Below are 25,981 nucleotides of genomic sequence, written 5' to 3' on the forward strand. Positions count from 1 at the left end.
GTCCTTTGAGTCATGCTACAAAAAAAGGTGCAACAATAAACAAGTCCATGTGCATTCTCAGTCATAACTATGGGCAGAAGAACCCTTGAGATTCCTCCCTTTGGCATTAAATAACAATTATAAAGGCTTTTAGAATTAAAGCAATACATGGTGGGACTTGAAAAGTTAACAGTCCCAAGTAACTTGTCAATTGAAATAAGACTCATCCCCAGTCATAAATAAATAATCTCTTTCCTGGTCTCACTTCCACGCCAGGATCAATATCTCTTAACATCTTACTTATTTTATTACTGCTTTTGGTTTTCTGGGACTGATTGAAAGTTGCTCAGAGGAAATCTTTGGTTTTGCTTAAGTGTCCGTGACATTTAATCATGACTTTCCTTGCAGTTTAATTCCAACCAGTCAATCAGTTAATCCACTTCAATTGATTCTGTGCTCTCTGTTATTGGCTTGCACTCATTGGGCATCCTCTGGTGTCGACTCAGCTGGGTGGCTTGTGTGAAGCTCCTCTCACACCTCTCGCACCTGGTGAAGGCAAGAGAGAAAATTGAGACCAGGGAGCCGCTCTGGGGTGGGGGGGTGATGGGCTTTGTCTCATCCTGCCTAATCAGAACAGACACTCAAAAGTGGCTTCAGATTTTACTGGCTCAAGAGGTTTAATTGGTGGCTACTTCCAAGGCCTTGATGCCTATGATGGGACAAGGCCTGTCTGATTCAGAACAGAGGAATCTGTCAATAGACAGGGGGAAGGTGATTTCTCCAGAGAGGCCTGTCCTGCTGTAGCTCTGATCACTGTCAGTTCAAATAGATAAAGAACAAAAAGAGATTTTTAAGAGTGAGCCATCAAAGAAGCAGCTTGTCTGCAGTTTTCTGCTCTGTAACCCCTAGGAGAAATTGATGACAAATAGAATTTCACCTTCTGCTAATTTAAAATCCACAATTGCCTACTGGAGGAAGAGAAATCACAAAGCAATAATCATTCAGTGCTAGAACAAGAGAAAACTCTTTGTTTATCTGATCTGGCTATGCAGGGGGGTTCATTTTAAATAGGCACATAGAGTTAGTGGTTACTTAATTATCTGAAAACATTCACACTATTTGAGAAATCTGTGGGTTGAGCAAGAACTCATCCAGTCGCCAGTGTTTGCTTCTCTGTCTTTTATGCTGTCGCTCTTTCTACCCTGTCCTCTCTTTAGAGAACCATAATCTGCAACAAAAAAATAATGTGTGAATGAATGAACAAAGCCATTGGATTTTGGAGGGGGCAGGAAGGGGGTTATTACTAGCTTGGAATGAATCCCCTATCCCTGCTCTAAAAGAGAATCTATTGTATTTAATCTCCCAAATACCGCCCTCTTAATTTGCATTCTGAGCACTAGATAGAGGCATTTGATGAGTCACAAATACAGATGCAGCAGATTCTTCTTGTGTGCCACTCGTTCCAAAAGCCACCTTTGACTTAATGGTGCTGTGTGATATTTTATCTTCAAAGAAGATTATCATAAAGGTATCACTACAACGAATTCTTCACCTTCAAAGGAGAAGTGAGGAAAACAAAGGGCTCAGCTAATTCATATTCATCTTTCTCTCTTCACTGATGTGAACGATAGAAAGCGAACTGTCACTGATCTAGCTGCTTACAAAACAAACAAAAAAAAAAAAAGAGAAAAGGAAAATATTTACTCATATGCGTAACTGTGAAATGTTCTTTGTATTAGTAATTTTTAGTAAGAAACTTCTGCGTCAGGAACATTTAGGACAGACATTACAGAGTCATTCATCCAAGCTACTGTACCAATCTAAAATGTCAACACTTTTAAGTTGTGTTTCTTTGATTGTCTTTCATGGAATATTTTTAGCAGCCTGTTCCACTGTTAAAAACTGCACTGTGATCTTGACAAATGTAAAATGTCAGCTTTAATGTATCAGACCTATCAGCTCAATGAAAATAACTCAGAAGTATTGATTACTTAATGATTTTTGGGGTATTCATTAACATCTATGTGCAGATCATCCACTCTCCAGAGCTCCTGAAGTGCTGATGATACATTAGTGTACTGCTGATTGTTTATTAGAAAACTGATTAGTTACTGGGTTAGTGTGTCAAAATATACTACCTTTCATTGCCTGACAAATTTGCAAATTATTGTATTATTTTTATATGTGTGTATATATATATATATATCTGTCACAGAGGCACTAGAATCAATTTTAAGGCTGGGGGGTTAACTTAGTCTGTATGAGATACTGCCATCTAGTTTTGTTATTTTGAAGTCTACAAAGAGAAGCATTTTGCTTGCTGAGTAACAGAAGGCTTGGATCCTTGCCTAACCAAGCTGTAAGTGGTACAGTTGCAAAATAACCTACAAAAGCAGGTGTAGCAACACCTGACTTCTAAGTACCTATCCAAATAAATGATATATACTATATCAGGATACCCAGGGGACAATATGTGAATCAGAGAAAGACTGTAAGGTGAGGATTAGGGTTAGGGTTAGGGTTAGGGTTAGGGTTAGGGTTAGGGTTAAAAACTGCTGGCCATGAAGCTGTGGCAGACGTCCTTACCCTTTCTGGAGCTTGCCTGGGAGGCTAGGGCTGTGCACAGTATTAACTCAGAACCTTGCATTGCTCTTGAAAGGATAGAGCAAGACTCACTGTATTCCTTTAAAATGCAAGTTCCCATCCTTTATCTACAAGCTTCTTCTGCCATGTGAGTACTCTAACTTCCTAGCTACAGACTCTTCTGGGACACTTTCATACAGACACAAGAAAGAAGGATGCTAAAGGGAGACCAGAAAAGAATAAATCTCTTGCTACAAGCATCTGCCCTTTGTATGGGAGTCATGTGAGTGCCAAGTGTTCCTGCTGGTCAGGTTGTGCTGTCTGCACTATACAGCCCTTGGGCAAAGGTCAGAATATGGCCTTTGGCAAAGCACCTAAAATTCCTCTGGCTTTCTCATATACCCCAGTAACCTTCAGATAGTGCCCAATGTGCCTAGCACTTTCTAGGCACTTGCAAAGAGTGCGGATGGTGTTTTCACGACTAGAGTTCTGGATATATTAAGTACCTGTGTTAGGGCCCGGACTCCTCTTCCCAGTGTGGTCAAGAGAAGTTGTTGCTGGTTACAAACTGGTAGGAAAGGATGCGAAGAGAGTAGAGTGTCATAGCAGTCAGCATAGCTATCTCATGGTAGGTAGGAATGGGAGGAAAAGCAGGAAATAAATTTTTTTTTTTTAATTATGATGTACTCTTTATCCTTTCCCACCCTCTTGTAGCAGAATAACCACTGTGATGACCTGTGTCAATGTGTGTGTGCGATTTTGTGTGTGTGTGTTTCTATAATATAAGACATACATGTTTAATGTTGTGTTGGAAGGTTCAACAGTAGCCAAAACAGTCAGAAAGAGAAACAAGTCCACTTGTGCAACCACTCACTAAGTAACCATGGAGCTGAGCCTGGCTATTAGACATACACCAAATTTGTGGTTAAGCCTTAAGTGTAGACAGAAGTATTGGCGATAATAATACATATTAACTGAAAGACCACTGAATTTCCACTTAAGCCATTTGATGGCATTTGAGAGTGATTTAAGCAGCCCCTGACACAGCGTAGATCCAAAGAAGCAGTTTAAAAGTCCTCACATAATTAGATGCCCTCAGTGAAAAATGGATCCATGTTATATTTTTTCACAATGTGTGTGTGTACCTTCATTTTAACTGTAAGGAGCAATGTTGTACTACAACACTCAACTCCATCAAACGCAAGACTTCATTCTACCACAAGGATTCCTTATGTGATTTGCTTTGGTGGGGATTGTAAACAAAATTCACAAACAACATGAACATCCATGGGTTTTGGATATTTCTAAGGCGCTGGGTTTTCTGAGTTTGTTTCGATAGCCCTCACTGCCATTGGTCTGCTTGTTTGCTTCACAGTGCTTTCAGAACACTGACATTGAGGATTATAGACAGGATTGGTTTAATTCCCAAGTTCATGTCAACCTCTGTGAAAGGCTTTGGATGAAGAAAATGCTGGAGGTCTAATTTAGGAAAAAATATCTTCATTAGATATTATCAAAATAAACATTTAAAGATTTCATTCAAGACCTGCATTTAACACTGATTTTTAAAATAATTTGAAAAGGTTTACAAAACCTAAAACACAGGACAAAGCTGAAATGTCACATCTATATTCAACCTGAAATGAATGTTCCCCAGTTTTGTATTTCAGCAAGAAACAATGAAAACCACCATGTCAACCAGAATAATCTAATCTAACTTCAGTTTTGCTGAAACGGAAGAGACTGGAGGGGAAGAATTTAAGAGAACAGGAATGGCAAATAATTTTCCTTTTTCTCCTAGCTTTTAATTTGCCTAAGAGCCTTGTTCCCAGACTAGCAGCCATAGTGGAGACTTCAGTAAGATAAGAATACACAAAAGCTTTACAGTGGTGAGGCTGACTTGATAGCTTGTGATGACATGAAAAGAAATCCCTTCTAACTGGACCTGCAGTCTAGGCAACGCAGCTAAAGCTTTGACTACAGATAACCTCACTTAGCATTGTTATCTGTAATGAAAAGCAAATAGAATAGTCTTCCACCATACAGCCAAAGTTACCTAGGACTTACAAAGAAAGCGCCTTCTCACTGAAAAAGCTTTTTTTAGCCAATCGCAGGCTTCCTCTTAAGTAACAATATGAAATATTTTTAAATACTGTCGCTGTACGTTCACTGTTTTTAAAACCACCTTCTGAAAATAATATGCATAAAAACATACACTTAGTGTTTGACATTGCCTGCTTAATCCATGAACACTAATTTGTCCAAATGCCACTTACAAATGTAACCACCTTACTGCATTAGAAATAATGAGTTTGCATTCACAGTAGATGCAAGTTAACTGTCCAGTTCCCTGTTTTCACCTATGAATCTGAATTTAGTAATACCTTTAAAATTATGCTGGTTATTTTCAAAATAACTTAGCTGGAATTTAAGAAATTTAGCATTATCCATGCACGGTTGTTCTTGATAATAGCAAAAATATTATTCATCAGAAGTACATTGCCACAAATATAGACCTTTTTGGGGTACAGAAACCCTATCTCAATGGACTTTTCCATTTTGCATTTTTAGGGGAGTAAGTGTACACTCAAAATCCCTTTGTAAACAAACATTAATAACCTAAACTGCACGACCAAGAGACGGAAATCTTGTTTGACCCATTTATGGTTCTTGCTTAATAGAATTTGTTGAGGTTTTTTCCTAAGCTTAAAACCAGGTCGTGGACCTCTCCTTTTCAAACTAGTATCTAAATGGCAATGAGACATCAAGATGACCTGCAGCTATCTCTTTTTCCTCCAGCAGAGAGGGTGGATCAATTTCTGGATAAGTTTTCTGCCCCACCTCTCAAATGGAAGCAGTCCTGATGGAGGTGAATCTACCCTTTTGAATGGCTTGCAGGATCAGGGCATGTGTCCCCTTATCTGACTAGCAGGGGATTGGAAGATCTGCACTCCAGTTTTAGCTTCATGTGAAATTACTAGTCAGCTTACTGCAAATACTTCAACAAGTGTTCCAGAGAGAAACTAGTACTACTGTTTCTTGAGTTTAAGGAAGAAACTAAATAAAAATGTTACAAGAATGAAATTATGCCGTGCACCATAAAAAAGCAATACAAAGCATCCACAATTTTTGTTGCTTTGCCCTGCACCTTTATGAATGAGCAGATACATTCTGGCCTACTAAATACTTTAGCATAAGCAGAGCAAAACAAACAGACAAATCCCAGACCACTGGTTAATTGTAGTACATACATTAGGCCCTTTCAAAAATGAAACTGTGCTGTAGTCAAGACCATTTTGGAAAAGGGGAAAAAAATTACTAAATCAAAGGGGAAAAATTAATAATGACTCTAAATGGGGCAAAATAGCAGATCTATTGGAAACATGACAAAAACAGGATGTTAAGGAAAAAAATTAAGTGGAGTCAACAAGGTTACACATAAGTAACACCTTAACATTAAAAGAAATCTATTTTCCATTTTGACCCGGAAACCTCTTCCATTAATTACTAAAATCTATTTACACAGCAACTAGATAAAATCAATCTGATGGCTCGTGCTATTTTTGGCTCACTTTCTACAGGCTCTGAACATTCAACACACTGGTTCCAGAGGAGTCTGTGTTTAGATGCTGTGAGTTTCTGTGTTTTGCCACCTACAACACTATCCCAGCCATGATTTCTGGTATGCAAGCTCTTTTGTAGCGGATATGCAGCTTTTGGTTCCTGGCTCTGTCCCCTTGCCCCCAGCAGAGACACGTATGGAGGCTATGCTTCCTTTCAACCATATATGGAGGCAAAGCATCTCTACTGGTATCTCTACTGAGCTTGTTATGAGGGGTTCTGACAGGCCCCATGGCTGAGCTCTTTTACATTAACCAGACCGAGAGCACAGTACGGCAAAAGCAGTAGAGAAAGACAAATGGAGAAAAGCAGATGGAGGACAGACAGTCCTTTGAGAACCGGGAGAGACACACACCTTCTTCTACACTTATTCCCATTCCCCTAGGAACATCAAGTAGCTTCCAAAAGAAGTGATATCAATACGTTATACATTGATATCAATACATTATTTTTCTTCCTAAGTGGGATTGTTCCGGGTACAATATCCATTAAATTTGTGCTGGTCTGTTCAGCAAAGACACAGATACAAATATGGAAAACTTGTATTCTGTCTTGGAAAACACCTGCTGTTCAGCAGAAAAACAGAAGGTAAAATTCACCTAGATCAGCTGTGCTATGGCTGGAGGTGAACACAGAGGGAAATATTCTGCTTCGGGTGTATGCTTGGCTTTAATTTCAGTAAACAGAGACTGCAGAAAAAAACAGTCTGTTTAATTAAAAACTATCTCGATCAAGTGTCTCTTCTTTTATATATCTGGGACAGCTGAACACTAGCAATTTATTATTAGCTTTCAAAACATGCTACAAGCCAGAGCTGTGTTTTCTATGCAGTGATTCTGAGACTAAAATCATATACATATTTCTCCCCAATATTTAATCAGATCCAAATTAGCTTTTCTGTGAATCTTCGTCTCCTTCAACATATAGACATCAAAGAATCATATTAATCTTCTTACAGTATAGCCTGTCCCAGTCTTGAGTGTATTTTCAGTTATGGTTCTTGGGCAGCAGCTTGTTACCTAACTGAAACAACCAAGTTCTCATCGGAGGAGAGAAAATTGCCCAGTGCTTGCAAGGTGTCCGAAAACAAGCCTGGTTTAATTCTGATTTTAACTACATCATTAATGGATTTATCTGGAGGTCTGACCTTGGCTTTCAAGGAAAACCTCTGCCATGAGATGGCAAGGACCGGTGATTCTAATGAATAGCAGTGACGCATGTCCCTCTCTAGCGTCAGCTGGCCAGGGCTGCTGGCTTCAAGTACTTACTTGAAGGGCTTTTCCCCAGTGTGTGTCCGGATGTGATTGTTGAGGGTTGTGGCACCAGCAAAGGCACGACCGCAGTAGCCACACTTGAAAGGCCTGTCGCTGGAGTGCGTAACCACGTGGTTCCTCAGCTCTGAAGGTTGGGAGAAAGACTGGGAGCAGTGTCCACACTGGTAGGGCCTGCAATGGGAAAGAGAAACACTGTGCCATCAGTGCTTTCTACTGATGTGAGCCGGAGGCCATGCGGGGAGGAACATCTGGTCTTCCCAGTAATTTCCAAAGAGAACTGCAGGGTGCACTTCTCTGGGACTTTCTTGGGAGACACATATGCAAAAATTCATGACCTCTTTGGCAAAGGCGAAATGCTTGTGCAGGAATTGTCTGAGAGCCTATGGGCATCATGTCCCACAAAACATAACTCAGCAAGCTAGTGAGCCTGCACCACAGAACACATGCCTGCCTTATTTCTCCCAAACTCACCGTGGTACTCCTCAGTCACAAAAAACTCCTCACATGTCAGAGCTAAAGGACTGACAAAATCCTTTGTTGGTGCCAGCTACAGTCTTACCTACAAATGCATGTCTGATTGTTATACCTGTATCCTAGGTGTATTCTGTGACTGTTCACAATTAAATTCCTCATATTGCTTTGGAGGAATCTGGGTTTTTGAAATCACATTTTTCAATGAAACATAGGAAAAAAATAACCACCATATTTCAATTACCTTTCTGTTTCCTCACTGCTATTGAAAATATTTGTATTTAATTAACATGTTTCTCCCACCCAGATGGAAAATGCTTTTTTTTTGTGTGATCTTGAAATGAAATCCAGAACTCAGATTTTCAGCACTACAGTTTGTTAAACACAAACATAACAAACAAACAAAACTGACTGATATGTTACAAATTCAGAATCACAACAAACAGACTGCAAACATAGAAAAAAAAGGACACAAGACAGCAAGGTGAGACAGGACTGCTGAAATGCAAAATCATTGCTAACTAAAATAAACTGTGAAGAAACAATGTCTATATATTTCTTTTTGGTACAAGTGATTTAATATCAACATCCTTCAGGGTTTTTTTCCTTTTCACATTTGATTTAAGTTAGTGACAGTCCTAGATGCTCATTGGACTTTTTGTTAAGAAAATTAAGAATTTTTCTGGAGGGCTAGTAGTGATTTTTACCCTGCACAACATTTTAAGGTACAGCTCTTGATGTCTGCATTTCTAGAGCCAATGGCCAACACCAATGAAATTGCTCTCTTTTTAATAAATGTGTATGTTTAAATGGCTAGAAACCAAAACTACAGGGAAGGAGACAATGGTGACCAAGCATGTACAATTCAATTAAGTGAAAAATAAAGTGAACTATCTCATTTGTCAAGTGAACTGCTTAATTGTGGCTACTTGCATCACTGAACACAAATACTATTATTTTACAGTGCTTCAGAGCACTGAACCCTGATTGTAGAATTTTTTAGCTTGATTTATAGCTCGGTGTTTGTCAATAACTCAATAGCTCACAATTTTAATTATTTACATTTGAAAATCTAACTGCTCTCCACAAGTTTGAAAGAAATATATAACAGCTGTGGAAAGGTTACTTAACCTAGATGATATGGTCCTTAGAAAGTTATGTGAACATACATAAAATAATTTTTTAAGAAAAAAATAAATGCTGAGTATCTGTTTCTCTTATTGGAAGACAAGTAGTAACATGCCCAGTCTTCTCCTTTCTTGAAGTGCATGGTTAATTTGCAGAGAAAGTATTTATCAAACTTGACATGAAAATTCAAGTGTTGGTAAAACTAAGGTGATTTGTAAATGCAGTCTTATTAGTTTGGGTATTTTCAAATCAAACACTTTTAAACCAAAAGAACGCATTAAGATATTCTGTATCCAAGAAACATTGATTTTTTTTAACAGTGAAAGGGATCATTAACATCTATTAGCCTCTGGTTATCTATTTTTAACAGCTACCACAATAAATGATACAACACTACATAAAACCAATTAATCTTTTATTTTTTTAACAGTCAGGGTGATTAATTTCATACTGTGAAAAGTCACATGATGACTTGTCTGTAAATAGTAAAATTTCCGGACAAGATATAACTGAACATTGTGATGTCTAGTAAAATGTTTTCACCCCCTACACTGGCTCAAAACAAATTTCTTGTTTACAAAGGATATTAATTTATGTACACAGATATATTTCACTGGCTGATGCTCAAGGAAAAGAGCTCTGTAAAAAGTCACCTATTGTTAGACCACTTTGACTGCATTTTTTTCCATTCATCCATACCTTGGGAGAACAACTAGTTAAGAATTTACACTACTCTTTGCAGGGGATGCTTTTCTCCATTTTTTATATAGGCAGTTGTGATTAGTACTCAAATGGGCAGAATAAGTAATTTTTTCAAGTTAGGTTTATAGCACACATTAATCAAAGCTCATTTTAAATAGAAAGCCTATAAATTTACTGAAATACTATAACAATTTAAAAATTCTGTATGTAATTTGCACAACTGCAGATTCAAATATGACAAGTTTTGACAACTTTTGGATACTACTATTTTTTCCAGGAGCAAAAAAAGTTATTCAATCACTATAAGAATTGTCATTTTGTTCTCTGGTATCCATTTTGCTGTGCTCAGAATTTTTTCTTGGCAGAAAATAAAATCAATATGTTGTTTTTTTAAAAAATTAAAGTAGTGCAGAAGGACTGAACATGAGCAATGCTCGGTTCAGTGAGTACACTGACACAGGCAGAGCAGGGCTATCTTTGATGTAGAAGTTATGTTCCCTGCCATCACTTTGGTCTGCACTAGAACAGCACATTAAGACGGTGACTTCTTTATAGCAGAGGTTTGCAGATAGAAGGACCAGGAACACATTGACAAAAATATGGTCTTCATAGTCTGTATTTTCAAAGACGTGCTGCTAGACTGAATGCAGTCACAGCCCAGAAAAACTATTATCTACTGGAATAACCCAGAACATAATGCACCTTCTTGAGCTTCAAGGTATCCAGGCAATTATTAGCACACGCATGTCACAGCCCAGTTGTGTGTTGATGCTCCAGAAAATTAATGTTCAAAAAAAATGTATGTCAGTCACTTCATATGTGAAAGCCTATGTAACTAAAACATTACTTTGCAGATGTACAGGCAAATTTGCAAGAATGAAAGTAATCAGTCTGACGAAACAGGTGTACCAGGGGCTCAAAGTACATGCTGACTATCTGAAGAAATATTTATTTCTACGAAAATTTTTTCTCCAGCTATCATGTACCAGAAACAACATAGCTTTGAATATCTTCATCATTGCAATTTCTACAAAAGATCTCGTAGACCCTTCCAGATGGGCCTCAGAAAAATCTTCTCGTATAGTATTTTTAAGTTACATTTAAGAACAGATAAACTGATGTATAGCAATGTGTAGATGAGAATGATGGGCTGACAGCTGTCAAAAGCAGTTCTAATGTTTTTCGTTGAACACCTAGCTACATATTTTTCTAGTTATCTGTCTTCCTGTCTGAGCTTAAAGAAAGATAATCTACTTACCTCGAAGTAAATTCTGTTGTTAGAAAAATTACAGTGTTGTCATTAACACCACATACCATCAATCAGCTACCTAGATTTACTAACGCGTAGAGTCCACCAGCTTTTTCTAGAGACCCTAATCTTACAGTCTCTGACTATGTGATGTCCTACTATAGGAAGACAGGTCATTTAAAGTGAAATTCAGAAAGGAGCAACTGTAATGTAATAGTTTTCAGGTTGTGCAGTTACTTTTTGGCTTCTCCAAGTCTTTCAAGTTACATTTTCAAAGTGAAACCCATCCAGAACACTTTTTGCTCCCTAATGTAGGCAACCTCTTGAATGATTTTGCTGTTTGGTGGTCTCTTTTCCCATCTTACAATTTTCCCACTTTTGTAGCTGATTTTTTTTCTGGGTGAAACTGCATTATGTATAGGACCAGTACAAAGCCCGAGTTCCTCTATGAGTCTTATCGAACTTCACCAAAGCTCATGCTTTGTGCAGGCGATGGGGATCCCTTAACATGCTTTGTGCATGTTAGGGTATAACAATGAAAAATCCACATCTTTGCACCTGGAATAGCTGCTGACAGACAACTGTACATTTAGATTGCTTCTTTTTAAACTTTCATTTAGCAGAAGTGACATACCTTTAATAAATTAACTGGTACTATTCCTCTGCTAGAACAATGTATTTTACAACTCCTGCCTCCTAAGTACGTCAAGTCAACATAAACTTATTTTCTACATCGTAAATAATTCATGGCCTGAATTATTAGAATCCTGAAAAATCTAAAAATTATTTTCCACTGAATTTTCAAACTCTCTCCTTTATGATGAACAAGCTTCTAGGGAGGCCTCTTCAAAAGTGAATTTGCTGCTTTCAAGGGGCATGTGGAATCCCAGCACAGTCCTTAGAAGTATCGCTTGCAATGGTGAGTTCCTGAATACATGTAACTCTATCACTGGAACAGTCAGATTAGGGAGACAAAATAGCACACTGCTGTAATTTTTTCCATTTAAAAAAAGCTAGAAAAACACCAGCTGAAAGAAGAGAGACTGACATGCAGTTGAAAGTGCTTTTCTCCTTGTTGAGGACTAAGAAGCAAAAAACCAACTTGATTGATGTCAAGGTCTCAAAGCATGGGCCACAGGGTTCCATTGAACCCAGGACAGAGTTTCACGGCATGATAAGGGGAAGGTTGTCACACAACAGCTTCTGCAAAGAAAAATGAAAGCAAGGTACATTGAAATGGGGCCATCATCAGCTTCCAGGGCGAGGCCTTTTGTCCTGGCTTTAGCTGAGATAGAGTTAATTTTCTTTAAATAGTGGCTAGTAAGAGGCTGTGTTTTGGATTTGTGCTGAGAAGAAGGCTGATAACATACTGATGTTTATAGTTGCTGCCAGGACAGTCAAGGACTTTTCAGCTTCTCTGCTGTGCAGGAGAAGCTGGGAGGGAGCACAGCCCCAATTACTAACCTAGTATTAGGACTGAGACCCAAATTGTCCAATGGTCTATTCCATATTATGCACATCAGGCCCACTATATAGATGAGGATCTGTTCAGAAGTGCTCTCTCTTGCTCCGGGTTGTCTCCCTCTGGGTCACCTCTCTCTCAGGGTTGTCTCAGTCTCTCAGCCATTCGAGCTCTAATCTCCATTCCAAGATTGTGGTTTCAGGACTCTCTCTGCTCTGGGATTGTTAGCCAGGAACGGGCTGAGCCTTGGTCATCAGGTGGTGAGCAGTATCACTGTGTATCACTCATTTGTATCTTTGTATATATTACTATTATTATCATCATTATTATTATTTCCAATTATTGTAGTATTATTGTATTATTATTGCATTATTATTGTAGTTTAGTTATTATGCTGTTCTTACCTCAACCCATGAGTCTCCTTTCCCTTCACCCCATTAATTCTCTCCCCTATCCCCAGTAGGTGGGAGGGGGAAGGGTGAGCGAGTGGTGTTGTGTAAAGCTACAAGACTTTTGTGCAACACACAACATTGAGAGCACACCTGCAGTCAGAGGAGTTAGGCTGCAGTTGTCCTAATGGTAAGGTATTCTGGAGGGCTGCCTTCTTCTAGCGAGTTGAACTGAGAGGCTGGAGAACAACACCTGAGGATACTGCTAGCTTGCACACAGAAGCATCTCTAGCATCAGTGTGGCCACAGGTGGGCTACATTCATTGTCTCTGGACTCCACATGCCCTACTGCCTTGGTGTTCCCTTAGGCAGCATGGCTACTGCCCGAGCACTTCAGGCACGGCACAGCAGCAGCAACGGAAGAGCTGGACCCACCGGGAGTTTTGCGACCATCTTTTACAAATGTTTGTGGAGGAAGCAGCAAAAGCAGAAAGTTAGCTCACTTGAAGCATTTTCAGACTTCTGAAGCTGTCAGAGAGAAGTGCTGCTCTGTGCATCCTTTGCTGTTACTAGTTATGAGTACTGGGAATTTGTAAATCTTTGTGAAAAGGTTATGCAAGAATGAGCATTAAATTCTGCATGATGTTTGCTTTAATGGAGCAATATTCCATAGATACTCTGTAAATAGAAATAGACAGCTTTTGCTTGCAACATTTACTTTTTTAAGTCTGTTTTGGGAGACGTTTAAATTAATTAATGGACTTGGGGAGAACATCAAGGTTAAAGACACAGAACCTATAAGGAAAAATATAAACACAAAGTGGGCTGAGCTGTGATATCAGAAAAAAAGGATCTATTAAATTGTCAACATCAAACTTCAAGCTCTTTTTTTTTCAAAAATACCTCACAATTTAATATTGAGGTGCTACAGCAAAACATGAGTACAATAATATATTACAAGTAAACAAGATTTGTGAGGGCCAGATAACACGCACAATCTATCACCCACAGACACACTTTCAGAGTGGGTTTTCCCTCGAACTATCAGCTTAAATACATGGCAATCAATAAGAATATGTATCACACAGATTTACATATTGCATATGAAAATGTGCCACAGACAGCTCTTGGCAACTGCAGCCTTCTGCCTTCCCTCAACACCAATGCATCCTGAATCTGGTGATCATAGTGAGAAAGAAGACAGATGTCATTAAAAGAGACTGTGTTATTATCAGAAAAGTGGTTGCTGTTAAAAAAAAAATGTATACATTGCTCTAAAAATGATTCACTATGATCAAAGGCTTTTCGTTACTCCTTTCTGGAGACCCCCCAAAGAGGGTTTCTGGGAATTTCTACAGCAGGGGGAAGAAAAAAAAAAACAAAACCAAAACCCAAAACAAACCAGAAAAGAGAAAACAGATTTCTGACTCTTGCTTCAAGAAATAGTTGCTCAAACTGCTTCTGTCTAGCCAAGGCTTTTAAAAAGTCACAAAAACTCCTAAGTTACAAGAATTCATATCTTGATGGATTTAAATCTTCACCTCCCACACCCACTCCAAATCCAATTGCCACTAAGTTTGAAGAGAAGCCCTACGAAGCATCACAAGCTAAAAAAATCTTGGTGGAAAGAGAGAAATAAATTATAGGTAAACCAGTAAATAATTAAAAGTTAATTTTAATTTAAATTAAAATCCTGATTTAAATCTAAAATAGCAAACACAGTAGATAGTTTTAATAATTCTCCCCATTTTGGATTCATCATTTTTCAAAATTATTTTTATTTATTAAATCATCTGCCTGTTAAATAGAACCATTTCTTTCTTAGCAGAACTAAGGAAATTTTGGCATTTTTTTAATGCCTGCTCTCATTCAGATGTTTTCTGAATCTAAGTGGTTTTAAAGTAATCTTTTTTTTTAATTTATTTCTCAAGACCCAAGTAGTCTGCTTTTCTCAAATTTTAGTCCATTCAAAGATGTCTTCCCTGCTCCTCACGCTATAGGTAATCAGCACTGTTGAAAAACAAATACAAAGCCAGAACAGACAGTCTGAAGTCATTTCCTAGAGAAGACAGGCCCTACTGCTTCAGTCACATCAAAGATACAGTGGCTGGTGTGCTCACAAATTGCTGACAATAAATGGGGAGCTGCTTATCAGCCAGACCAGCGCTGCAGATATCATCGAGAAAATACAAACCAGAGAGTTGCACCCAGTACTTCACGCTGGCAAGCAGGTATTCTTTCACAAATCATGCCCTGTTTTCTTGTCTCCAGGAAATTTTGTACAACACTTTAGGAATTGTCCATATGGAGTAACACAGTATTTTTGAGAAATCAAAGACAACTCTTTTCCAGCCACTGAATCACTAAACAGCTGATCTACTGGTATCTGCTAAATGACAAAAAGGTTCCTGTGATGTAAGTTCAATCTGTAACCATTTCTAACCAGAAATATTAGTCCAGATCCTAGGGCAGTTATCATCTGCAGTAACAGTTATTTGGTAATTTCAAACACCGAATGAATTATAGTGTCCTTAAGCAGATTCATGTGACTGATGTCCCACATAATGCTCTAAAGAAGACCTACTGGGAAATGCTTCTGCAGCAGTTATGTCCATGGCACACCTCGCAGGAACAAAGGCGGCATTACAAAACTGGCTTCCACAAGCAGTCTGCACAATTTATTTAATGAAAACATAGAGATGTAAGCCATTTTTCAGTAAAGAGGGAACACAGGTGTCACAGAACAGAGCACTGCAGTATCAGTATTTATGCAACAGATTGATCCTAAATGTATATTACAGCATCATTTAGGTTTATGCTTTCTACATAACACAAGTGAAAAGGTTTCTTAAGAACAGGATTCACAAAACCCGAGAAGCCAAAGAAGAAATCAGCTAAATTAGCCAGCATCAATATTGAGAAAAAGGTGTTAGCTATTACGTTTCAAATCATTCTGAAAGCTTCTGGGACAACTCAGAGTCTTTACTTACCTCCTCTCCACCCCAGTTCTCCCCAAATCATCCTTTGCTCTCTTTGCTCCTCAGAGAGCAAACTTGTCTTCTGATCTAGACAATTTTCCTACTATACTGTAGGGTATTCTGAGCTAAAAATGCTCCACACTTTCTCGTTGAAGCTGTTCTGCATGGACATATTAGGTAGGCACAAAAGAGACAAAACAGTAAGACACGATGAATCGGTAATGTACTAATCAGGCTGTTCACTTCTGAGGGGTAAGGCTTAAAATCCAGCCTGTGTTTCAGGTAATATTTGACAGAAGATACTTAGAACATAAATAAAAATAAAAAATTAAATCTCTCACCTCCAAGATGACAGACCTAATTGTAGGATACTTAGCCTCATTTTCTCTTTCTGGCAAAATGAATATTTAACTACTTCTTAGAGTGCAGAATAGCCCCATTAGGGGAGGCTCTTCTTGCATTAACTATTATCTGCAGCTCCATTCTTCACAAAGGAAGACATAGGTTCAAGTGAAGGAAAGGATGAAATCTGGGTGTCCCACCTGGTTGGATGAATCACTGAAAAAGTATGTGTGGGAACCTCACAATATACCTCTTCTAGACTCCCTTACACAACACATTATGATTTGCAGTATGCTTAGGATGCTTTAATACCAAAAACATAGGAGTCCGTGAAACTTAGGAGAGCAGACCTTTGAGGACTTAGATTCTACATTGTGGCACTTAGATTGGCAGCTGTGTCCTACAGCTTCCTTAGCATGGCATTTGTTTCTGCTAAAGCCAGCATAAAATCAAAAAAATGTTGAAAGGGCTTGTATGCATTCACAATATTATATTATTATTATTTATCTTTAAATTATATGAAGATTTGCACGGAATCTAGTTTGCCCCTAGCATGTTTGATGTTTCTTTCTGGAAAACTGGATTTGTGCTCCAGGATCTCCACACCCACAGAATCCCACAAGCATATGTGTACACGTAGATAATCACGTACACAAAGAGACATAGACATGCATATAAACACAGGCACAGACTCACTGTTGACTGTTTTTGGTAGTGTTGTGGTTAAATGTAATTCACAACGAAATGCTGCTTTTAGAACAACCTTGCAGGGATTCAGCTGTTCTGTTCAAACTTTCTTCACAGCTGAAGAAGAGACAAACATAGGCCGCCTTTTTTATTGAATTAATTTGATTTTTGTCTTTTGTCCTGCCAGCTATCAAAATTGCCAGATAAACCAGCTTTGATTCATAAATAATGGTTCCATTATATTTACTGTGCCACCGGTCAGAGTACCTGAAATTTTAATTCACTTGTTCAGCTAAATTTCATCCTCAGTTCACGACCATAAAATTCTGTATTGACAAACTTTCAAACCAACTTTGACTCTGAGGTATCTAGTCAACATTTTTCTTCTGTGTGGATATTAGTTTATTGAATAAGTGGCATCTGTTTTCCTCCACATCACTAGTGGAGTAGGTATTTCCTTTTGACAGCTTTGCACGATTTATGGGTTTGCATGCTCTGAAGAAAAATAGTACTAAGCAAGAAATTCCAATTCATTACCTCTTAGTACTTAATTAAGTTCATACACGTTGCACACTATAGGTGAACCTTGAAATGACTGTGACAGCCACTGAGCAGCAAGTTAGATTATCTTTGGAAGACAGAGAGACTTTTAATTGTCTTGACATCATTTTTTCATCTATGATATTCATAAATTTTCCTTCTATTTTGTTGCCTCCATCAGATGTACCAAACCATTCTGAAAACATGATTATATCCTTAGCTATTTCCTTTAATCTGCACACTTAGGCACCAAATGTTTTTACAAATAGCGAAGTCAAGCAACGGTTTTTATCGGCTTACTTCACACAGCTGCAGATGAATTATGTCGTACAGGATCCTCCTAATAATGTTTTGGTTTTGGAAACGATAACAGTTTGATAAAGGAAGAAAGCAGTGGATCTGGCTATCAGTAGATACAGAAATAAAGAGAGCCTGGGCTTTACCTGTCAGGGTTCTGCGTACACACATGCATCTGTAAGAGGATCCGCTGGGTGAAAGTCTTAAAGCATTGCCCACATTTCCAAAGGTGCCAGTCACTGAACTCAGAATTTAGTTGGCTTGTTGAAGTTGGGCTTGCAAGAACTCGTTGGTTTTTGACACTGATCTGGTTAAATCCTGACTCGATGGACCCAGACTTATCCAGGAGAGAAAAATTTCTGCTACACGGAGTCTGTGGAAATACTATGGATCGCTGTGGAGTGGCAGGGGATAGTTTGCTACTTTTATTAAATGGCTGTAGGGTGTCTTGTCTGGACATGGCCTCCATTACAGTCGAAGGGACATTCACTGGGAGAAAACAAGAAAAGTAAATAAGATCCTTTTTATGCCTTTTTAAAACTAATACAGTGTTGGGACACACGAAAAAAATACTAACATCCATTTTCTTGACACTAGAATTAAACATCACTATTTTAACAATGCACAAAAAAATGGGCTTGAATGAGACAGTGATCTGAGTGGATGATGCTGATCCTGTGACACTGAAATGAAAGCTCACGCAAAGGTGTGTCTGAGACTGAAAGAACTCTGAGAAGCTTGACTGGGATATGCATTTTTTGCACAATGGGATTGTCATCTGAAAGAAAATGCTGCTGCACTTGTGATAACCTGACTCTGCATGTTGCAGTCAGCATGTCCAATTGTTATATCGCAGACAAGCATGAATTTTGAGATCATGGGGAAAAAATCCTTGCTCAGACACTCCTTGAGACACAACAGGACTGACATATCTACTGCAGCAATAGTTCCCTTATCCTCTTAAAGCTCAGCCACTAAGAATATTATACTATTACATCTCACAAATACAGTAAAAAGCCAGTGACTTCACCATGACTCGCATAATTAAGGCTAATAGCAGTTAGATCACCATGAGACAATGCAAAGTACAGGCAGAGATATATTTGTGCATCAATTTCCCACCTACAAAATAGGAACAAAAATTGTTTCTAGTCCTGCAAGGGTCTTATGATCATCAATTAACTATGCTTATGAGGCACTCAACAACAAATGAAATACGCTGTTCTCACAAAGAAGTGATTTAATGTTGAATTTGGATGCTGCACGATAAGGGATGCAGGAGGTCAAACACGCAGAAGGAAGTTGAACAGCTGCCTCACTCCTTGAGTACCATCTAGATCATTCAGTAATGAAGCAAGGGTCCCACAGAAAAATGGTGTCAGCTAATGAAAGACAGTACCACAATGCAAAAAAGCATAATTTAGGCCACCTGGACCCAGGGCCTGCTCCTGCTTTCTGATTTTGGCATGTTCAACTTCATGATATAATATTCTAATGTAGATTTTTAAATTAAATATGTTGCATGCATATGTCTGCGTCTACATATGTTCACACATTTAGTTACTGCCACAAAGTGTTTATATGTATATATCCACACGTAGGTACCTAGCACCTGCTAAACAGGTGATTAGAAACTGCTACTCAGTTTAGGTAAATCATGATGATAGATTCCTAAGAACAAATATGAGAATTAAATTTCAGTTGTGAGCTGGAATCATCCAGTATTACTTAATATACAACAAAAAAGTAATGCAAACTAATGTTTTAGTAGTACCTTGAATACTGCCAGTTGCTTCACAGAGTTATGCTCTAGTATCTTCCATCAACAATAATGACTCCAATATTATAATATTACATGGTATTTGATTACTCAAGTTGAGGTCCTTCCTAGGTTATTGTTTTCTGGATTATCTAAGGATCTGATTTCTAAGTAGAGTTACATCCATGGGGCTATCTATAACAAGTTTCAAGACATGCAGTACTTCTTCTATGTGTCTTCAGTACAAGGGACAATTGGTACACTTTCATTTTGACCCAACTTTCTCACACAAGTGGATCACTTTTTTTTTTTTTAATTGTATTCATAAAAGTCCACAGAAACAACAAGATCAGGATATTAAAGACCAAAGGAATATAGACAGAGTTTGGGTGAGAATACCCCTGTACAGAAGATAAGGAGAAGGTCTACTCTGAGGGCTTAAGTGGCACTTGAGTCATATACCAGCCTGCAGCAGGCTCCATGCTCAGAGATTAATTTCATCTGCTCATGTCAATCTCTCTGTGGATGAAACTCTGGTTTCTCTCACAGCAAAATAGCAAATGACAATATTTAGAGATTTTAACATAATGCTTTGCTCTTCAAATAAAGGTTTCGTAAGCTTCAGCTCATGAAAGAAAAAATAATATTTCTGTATTGTACATTGCAGAGCATGAGTTTTATCAGCAAACATTACTGCCAGTAATTAAATTTCTTTTAAACTTTTCTTAAGCCCAACAGATTTGAAAACTCAAGATGAAAAAGGATGTTTATTTTTGACAGTTTAATCCCTGCTATCTTGCTGTTTTATTGCTGCATGGTTCAGTATGTAAGACACGAGTTCATCCTAGCAGTTCTGTTTAAGTATCCAAGTACTTGACCAAAAAAATACATCTTAGATGTAATTGATTAAGGGTTGTCAGCCACAGGGTTACATTAAACCAAAGTCAATCAGGCATCCACTAGTGGTTTCTTCCACCACTTAGATACACATAGCTGTCAAAATGTAAGAGAGGTCTTTGATGCAAGCTCTAATCAAGTTCCACACACAAACAGTGAAACTGAAGGGCATGCTTGGATCACCCATTCCCATTACAGAGAAAGGTATCCAGCACTAGACTGCACAGATCCAGCACTGGATTAGTGTTACATGCTTAATTTTGTGATGATTCCTAGCAAACAAAAAAAATATTGATAAAGGGTAGGAGAATGGATGAAAATGGGGATGGCCAGGATGGAATGGAGGTTCATTGTCATTTCAGGCTACATAAGCTCAGTCTTCATTTAGAGAAGCTGGCTTTTACCTTTTAACAACAAGGACCTCATCTCTACAGTCAGTCAGACAGAGCTTTTCTTAACATGCTCAGTGGTAATAGAATGAAGAATCACTAACAGAGGCCCCATGGACCTGCAATGCATTACTGTTTTGGCAAGACAGTGTCTTGTGATAGGCCTGATAACAATGGACAGGGCCAAGCAAATCAGTTAAGAATAGAGTAGGAATGAATCTCTTATAAGGAAGAGCGATTCTACACGCTACCAAGTTATGTGGGTCTGCCATAGTGGGAAATCTGTTATTTAATTGCATATACCTGCACACTTCCAAACACCTCCATTATCATGCCATGATTTTTCACAGCTTAAGTGTATCAGCTTTGGGGTTTTATTTTGTACACACCAAGCGTACCTTAAATACCTTACCATTTTAATTTAATATGTCTTAGAACACTCTAGGAATATAGCTGATTACGTATGAAACGGGAATTCTGGCTTACACAGGTAGAAATGCAAGCAAGAACTTACAATTTTCATCTTGTGCAATGCACTGGAGAGGGATTCCAAAGAAAGATGTGTAGCTGTCATTGTACCACACCAACAGCTCGGTGCCCCTGGGTATGTCTATACAAGCCCGGTAGAATATATTTGACCTGATCAAGAGAAAAAGAAAAAAATGCCTAATTTAGGAATAGAGCATTCTCCTCTTATGATACAGAGTATTACAGTAGAAATCCATTGTTTTGGAAGCATTTCTGGAGATAACTAAATGAATAACTTACTGATTATTTTAAAACCAAATCTATCATTAGATAAGGACTTTGCTCCTGTAGCACAGGGTAGCAAAGAGTTTATAGGCACTTTGTACCGTGCATATTTTAAACACTAAAATTTACAAGCACCAAGATTTTATGAAAAGACAGATATTTTCTTGCAATGTCCATTTCAGAGTGATTTTAGAAATGCTAGACTTCGCTCACACAGTACAAGCATCAGAGTGATGCACACAGTTCAGTAAGTCCAGCCATTTAAACAGCTTCGCATTTGTCATCTAAGCTAAAGTTAACCTGTGTTAGAGGTAAATAGACAACATTTCTTTCATCTGAATAAGTTCTTTTAATGAGCTGTTTGAAGTAGTGTGATGTGGCCTTTCATTACAGCAATACACCACCAAAAAGAGATATTGGATTGTTGAGTAAAATAGACTTTGGCTCCGGGAAATTAAAAAAAAAATGGGGTTAATCTGAACATACAACCAAAAATCTTCCTCTGTATGGAACATGCGAGTAATGTCGATGATCCTTCAGTAAGTATAAATTAGTGTCACTGCAAATGTGGTATCTTATCACATTGCGCTGTGGGAAAAGATTGTGGATATCCTTAGACCACCAAACTTGGAGTTGGGGGGGGAGAAGAAAAATCCTAGAAATCCTAGAGTCTCTAGAAAAAAAACAGAAGCATTATTCTGATCTTTTGCACTGATGCAAATAGCTTCAGAGTGATACTTCCAGTTTACAAATTTACATGGGGGCAAACACTGTAAGATTAGAATCAGGCACAAGATAAAATAAAAATGTTATCAGTTTGTAGTGGCTTTTCCCTTAGGCTTCATATGGAACAGTAAAACACACTCCTGTGAGATGGATAGAAATTCAATATATACAAGAAGAACACTCCACTCTCACTGAAGGATTACATACCAAAATGATACAGTCAAAGTACCAAGAAATGACCATTTTTTATAACAGCTTATGTAAGGCAGAAAAATATCTATAGACCAAAAAAAAAATGTTGGGCCTCAACCGGTTTTCTGAGTGAAGAATTGCTACAAACGTTAGCCTGAAGTTCAAGATAAAAGTGTTTAGGGTTGGTAGGCCTTAAATTTAGACTTTCTATAAAGAATTGGCTGTAGCGATGCAATTTGTTCCTTGTATAACACTGCAGACATAAGGAGAATCTTTTACCACATTTTTCATGGCAGTGAGATATGCACTTGTCAACATATTTTGTCACTGCAAAGTGGCTCTTGGCAACAGGATCATAAAGATCAATAAAAAAGTGCAGATTCTCAATATTTCACTAGCAGCTGCAAAAATTTCATTTATCTTGTTATTTTCCTCACTTACTGACACCCTGTCTCAGGAGGGCACTGCTAGCTAAGCAGAATGGTTTTCCTACCCTTTTATGAATATCTGACAAAAACTCTCCCCTTTGTGTTTCCCCCCTCTCCTTCCCTCCTCCTCCTCTTCTCTTCTTCTCCCTCCCCTTCTTTCAGAGCTGCACATTTCGTTAATTCTTTCCACTGTTACATAAAAATGAAAATCGGAGCCACGCTATAAATTACCAGCATCTCCTAACTTGAGAAAAATTGAGTCTACTTTGTACTTCACCCTTGTAACATTTCATCTCTCAGTTTGGCTTCCCTTAACATAAACACAGCAGCCCAGCAAATGAATGTGCTAAAACCAAATGACACACTTTGCCGCTGAAAGAGCAGAACTGTTTTTGAGCAATGGGTGGTCTGTGAGGCTTGGAGTAGGCAGGGAAAAAAAAGTGTAAGCGTACACCATCCCTTACAAGCGTGCAGAGCTTCCAAAACTCGCAGAAATCTCTGCATGCTGAAGTACATCAAAGGGATTTTTCCCTTTTCGGATAATATTTCCTTTGCTGACATGTATTTAGTATTGTGGTTGGATGACTCATAAAGATAGCTTCATGGCGTCCCAACGCAGTTGAAGCAGAACACATGCCAACAAACATTATTGTCAGCCTCAAAATAAAAACAAAACGTTCAGCTAAGGGTCAATCAATCAAGAGCACTTTGAAGAAAATTCCATTTAGATATTACAAATCATAACAGAATGAATTTAAACCAGCTGACTTTCTGTGAGGAGGACGTCCATGTACAATAAAAATTAGGCTGGTTTTTCAGTGTCCAACTTTTCTATTTTCTTACACTTGGATGCAGTCACTGGTGATGGATGCCAGTTTTTTAAATTGTGTTTTTGTAGTTCATTTTATAAAGATCTGAAGTAATCGAAAACAGATCAACAGAGGGAACTCTAAGTAAAAACTCCATCATGAAAGGAGAGTTATAAAATCCACTTAATATTGACAGATGTGTAATGACTTTCTCATGCTCACTTTTCATTTAGGTTTGTCATCTATATACATGTACGCATATATATTTTCTCTTCTTTTTATATATACATGTATATATACACGTGCATGCTTCAACACACTGAGAAAAAGTTCACAAGATACCTACAAAAATACTCTTTCACCACAACAATCTTTACTCATTATCCAGTGTGTTTATTTAAAATCTGACGGGATTTTAGCTATAGATATCAAATATTTAAGGGTACAATAAAAGATTTGTAATATATAAAGAGGATTGTTATTTTTTTAACAGTGCCATTAGTTAGTCAACTGGCCAGAGAATAAAAAAGCTGAAAATGCATTTGAACAATTTTACCATTGTTAAATTGGAACCCTATGGGATAATCAAACTTTATATATATTTAATCTTAGCTTGCTTTTGTATGTTTTATTTTTAATTTTAAAAGTGCTTGAAATAAAGTTTAAGATTCTTCCTAAAGAAAAGGAACTCCACTCTCTGAAGCAACTAGTGCAAATCGGGATTGCTCACTGCAACTGGCAAGCCTGGGGCATTCTTTGATGTGCTTCCTACCACATTTAATAGGCCAAGCAGTTGCTTCTGATTCTGAAGCAAAAAGGTTTGTTTATAGCTGAGATCATGCATTTATGTAATGTGTTGTCTGTGTTTTATGGGTCTGTTGGTGAGTACAAAGTAAAATACACCATAATTTCTTTACATTTTTCTTCACATTTTTACCTTCTCTTGACAGAGACATGAGAGGCACAAGCACTACCAATCTTGGCTAGCAGGTGTGCTCAACGTAAAAGCTTTAGGTGTATGCGTGTCTCATGACTGACTCTCAGGATGCCTTTGGGTTCAAAACTCTTGCCGTTCTTCCCTTTCCTCTAGCACACGCATCTTTACTAAGGGTGGAAGATTTCTTGTATTGGCTTCCTTCTGATCAGGCCATTTGGAAACATGCAGAGGGTTCTGCGCAGTGTGGTGGTTACATGAGTGACACAGGGCTGTATTTGTTCCCAGGACCCCCAGGTCTAGTGTGCTTACTGCAACGGCCTCAGCTCAGGGCAACCCAGTTAAACTCATCCTCACCACATCCTGCAGCATTGTCCTGACTGTGCACATTAACTAAAAGCCCTGCTACTGTTTTCACAATCAAAGGCAATAGTACTGGTGACAGTTACAGTCTGACTTTCACTAAAAACATTTTCATTTTGTTGCACTGAGTAAATCAAAACTTACTTTACCTGTACTGAACCACCGTTAAGTTCTGTTCACCGCAGTGTCTTGCACATCGGATATACCTCATCCAGCTTGACTTACTGGGTTCTCCACCATCAATAAAGTGCTGCAGTGTCCCATCTTGGTCATATATCTGGGGGAGACATCACAAGGTCAAGTAGTTAGAATAAATCATCAGCAATCATTTTCACTGCTTTGCTGGTGTCTTTCTGTGCCTTTTCCAGGAATTTATTGCCATGAAATTTGTCATTTTGTACTGATGCTCTTAGAAATCTACATGGAACAGCAGAAAAGCATTGTGGGGGATGCAAGTTTGTCATGTTTCTTTTATCAAGCCAATCTTTTTTGTATTAAACATATTTGTGGTGTCTCAAAGATGTGACCATGTTTCCCAAAGAATATTTAACGTATTTTGACAGGCTGGCCTTAAATAATGAACTGCCAGATAAACAAGAAAATCTGGATGTAAAGCCTGCATTGAAATGGCTGGAACATCTGAGCAAGGGGCAGGAGTAATCCCTAAACAAGTATCCCTTCCTTCACATCTCAGTTGCAGCAAGAGCATGTACTTCAGCAACCTCACATGATACATTAGGGAGTTGTAGGATTCATAATACCAAAACAAATGAGACTAGAAGGAAAAAGAGGCTTGAAGATGCCTTAAGAAGTTCCCTTGAGACATATAATTTTTTGAAGTAGTAAATGAGAAGTCAGTCCTGAGGGAATCATGGTTTTCCTAAACGTGACATCCCTGCTCAGGACATGAGAGCCAGTTATGGTATTTTTTTAAAAAGGCAGTATTATATCTCCGTTCGGCACTGGATGCTCCCTCTGAATCTGGAGAATAGAATTGCTCTGGAGGCTCTGAAATGAAAAGACATGTTT

At 38.2% G+C, this 25,981-nt stretch overlaps 1 protein-coding gene across 1 annotated transcript; it reads right to left on the reverse strand.

Moving 5' to 3' along the window:
- Positions 1–410: 410 nt before the first annotated feature.
- On the reverse strand, positions 411–25,229 carry LOC104465797 (putative histone-lysine N-methyltransferase PRDM6; the record flags this gene model as incomplete). Its single annotated transcript, XM_010078988.1, has 5 exons — positions 411–525; positions 7,452–7,628; positions 17,849–18,191; positions 21,262–21,386; positions 25,102–25,229. Coding segments are annotated over 5 exons (888 nt in total), but the record flags the coding sequence as incomplete, so codon positions are not given.
- Positions 25,230–25,981: the final 752 nt, after the last annotated feature.

The sequence above is a fragment of the Pterocles gutturalis genome, unplaced genomic scaffold (genome assembly GCF_000699245.1).
Source record: "Pterocles gutturalis isolate BGI_N339 unplaced genomic scaffold, ASM69924v1 scaffold25838, whole genome shotgun sequence".
In the NCBI taxonomy this organism is placed as follows: domain Eukaryota; kingdom Metazoa; phylum Chordata; class Aves; order Pterocliformes; family Pteroclidae; genus Pterocles; species Pterocles gutturalis.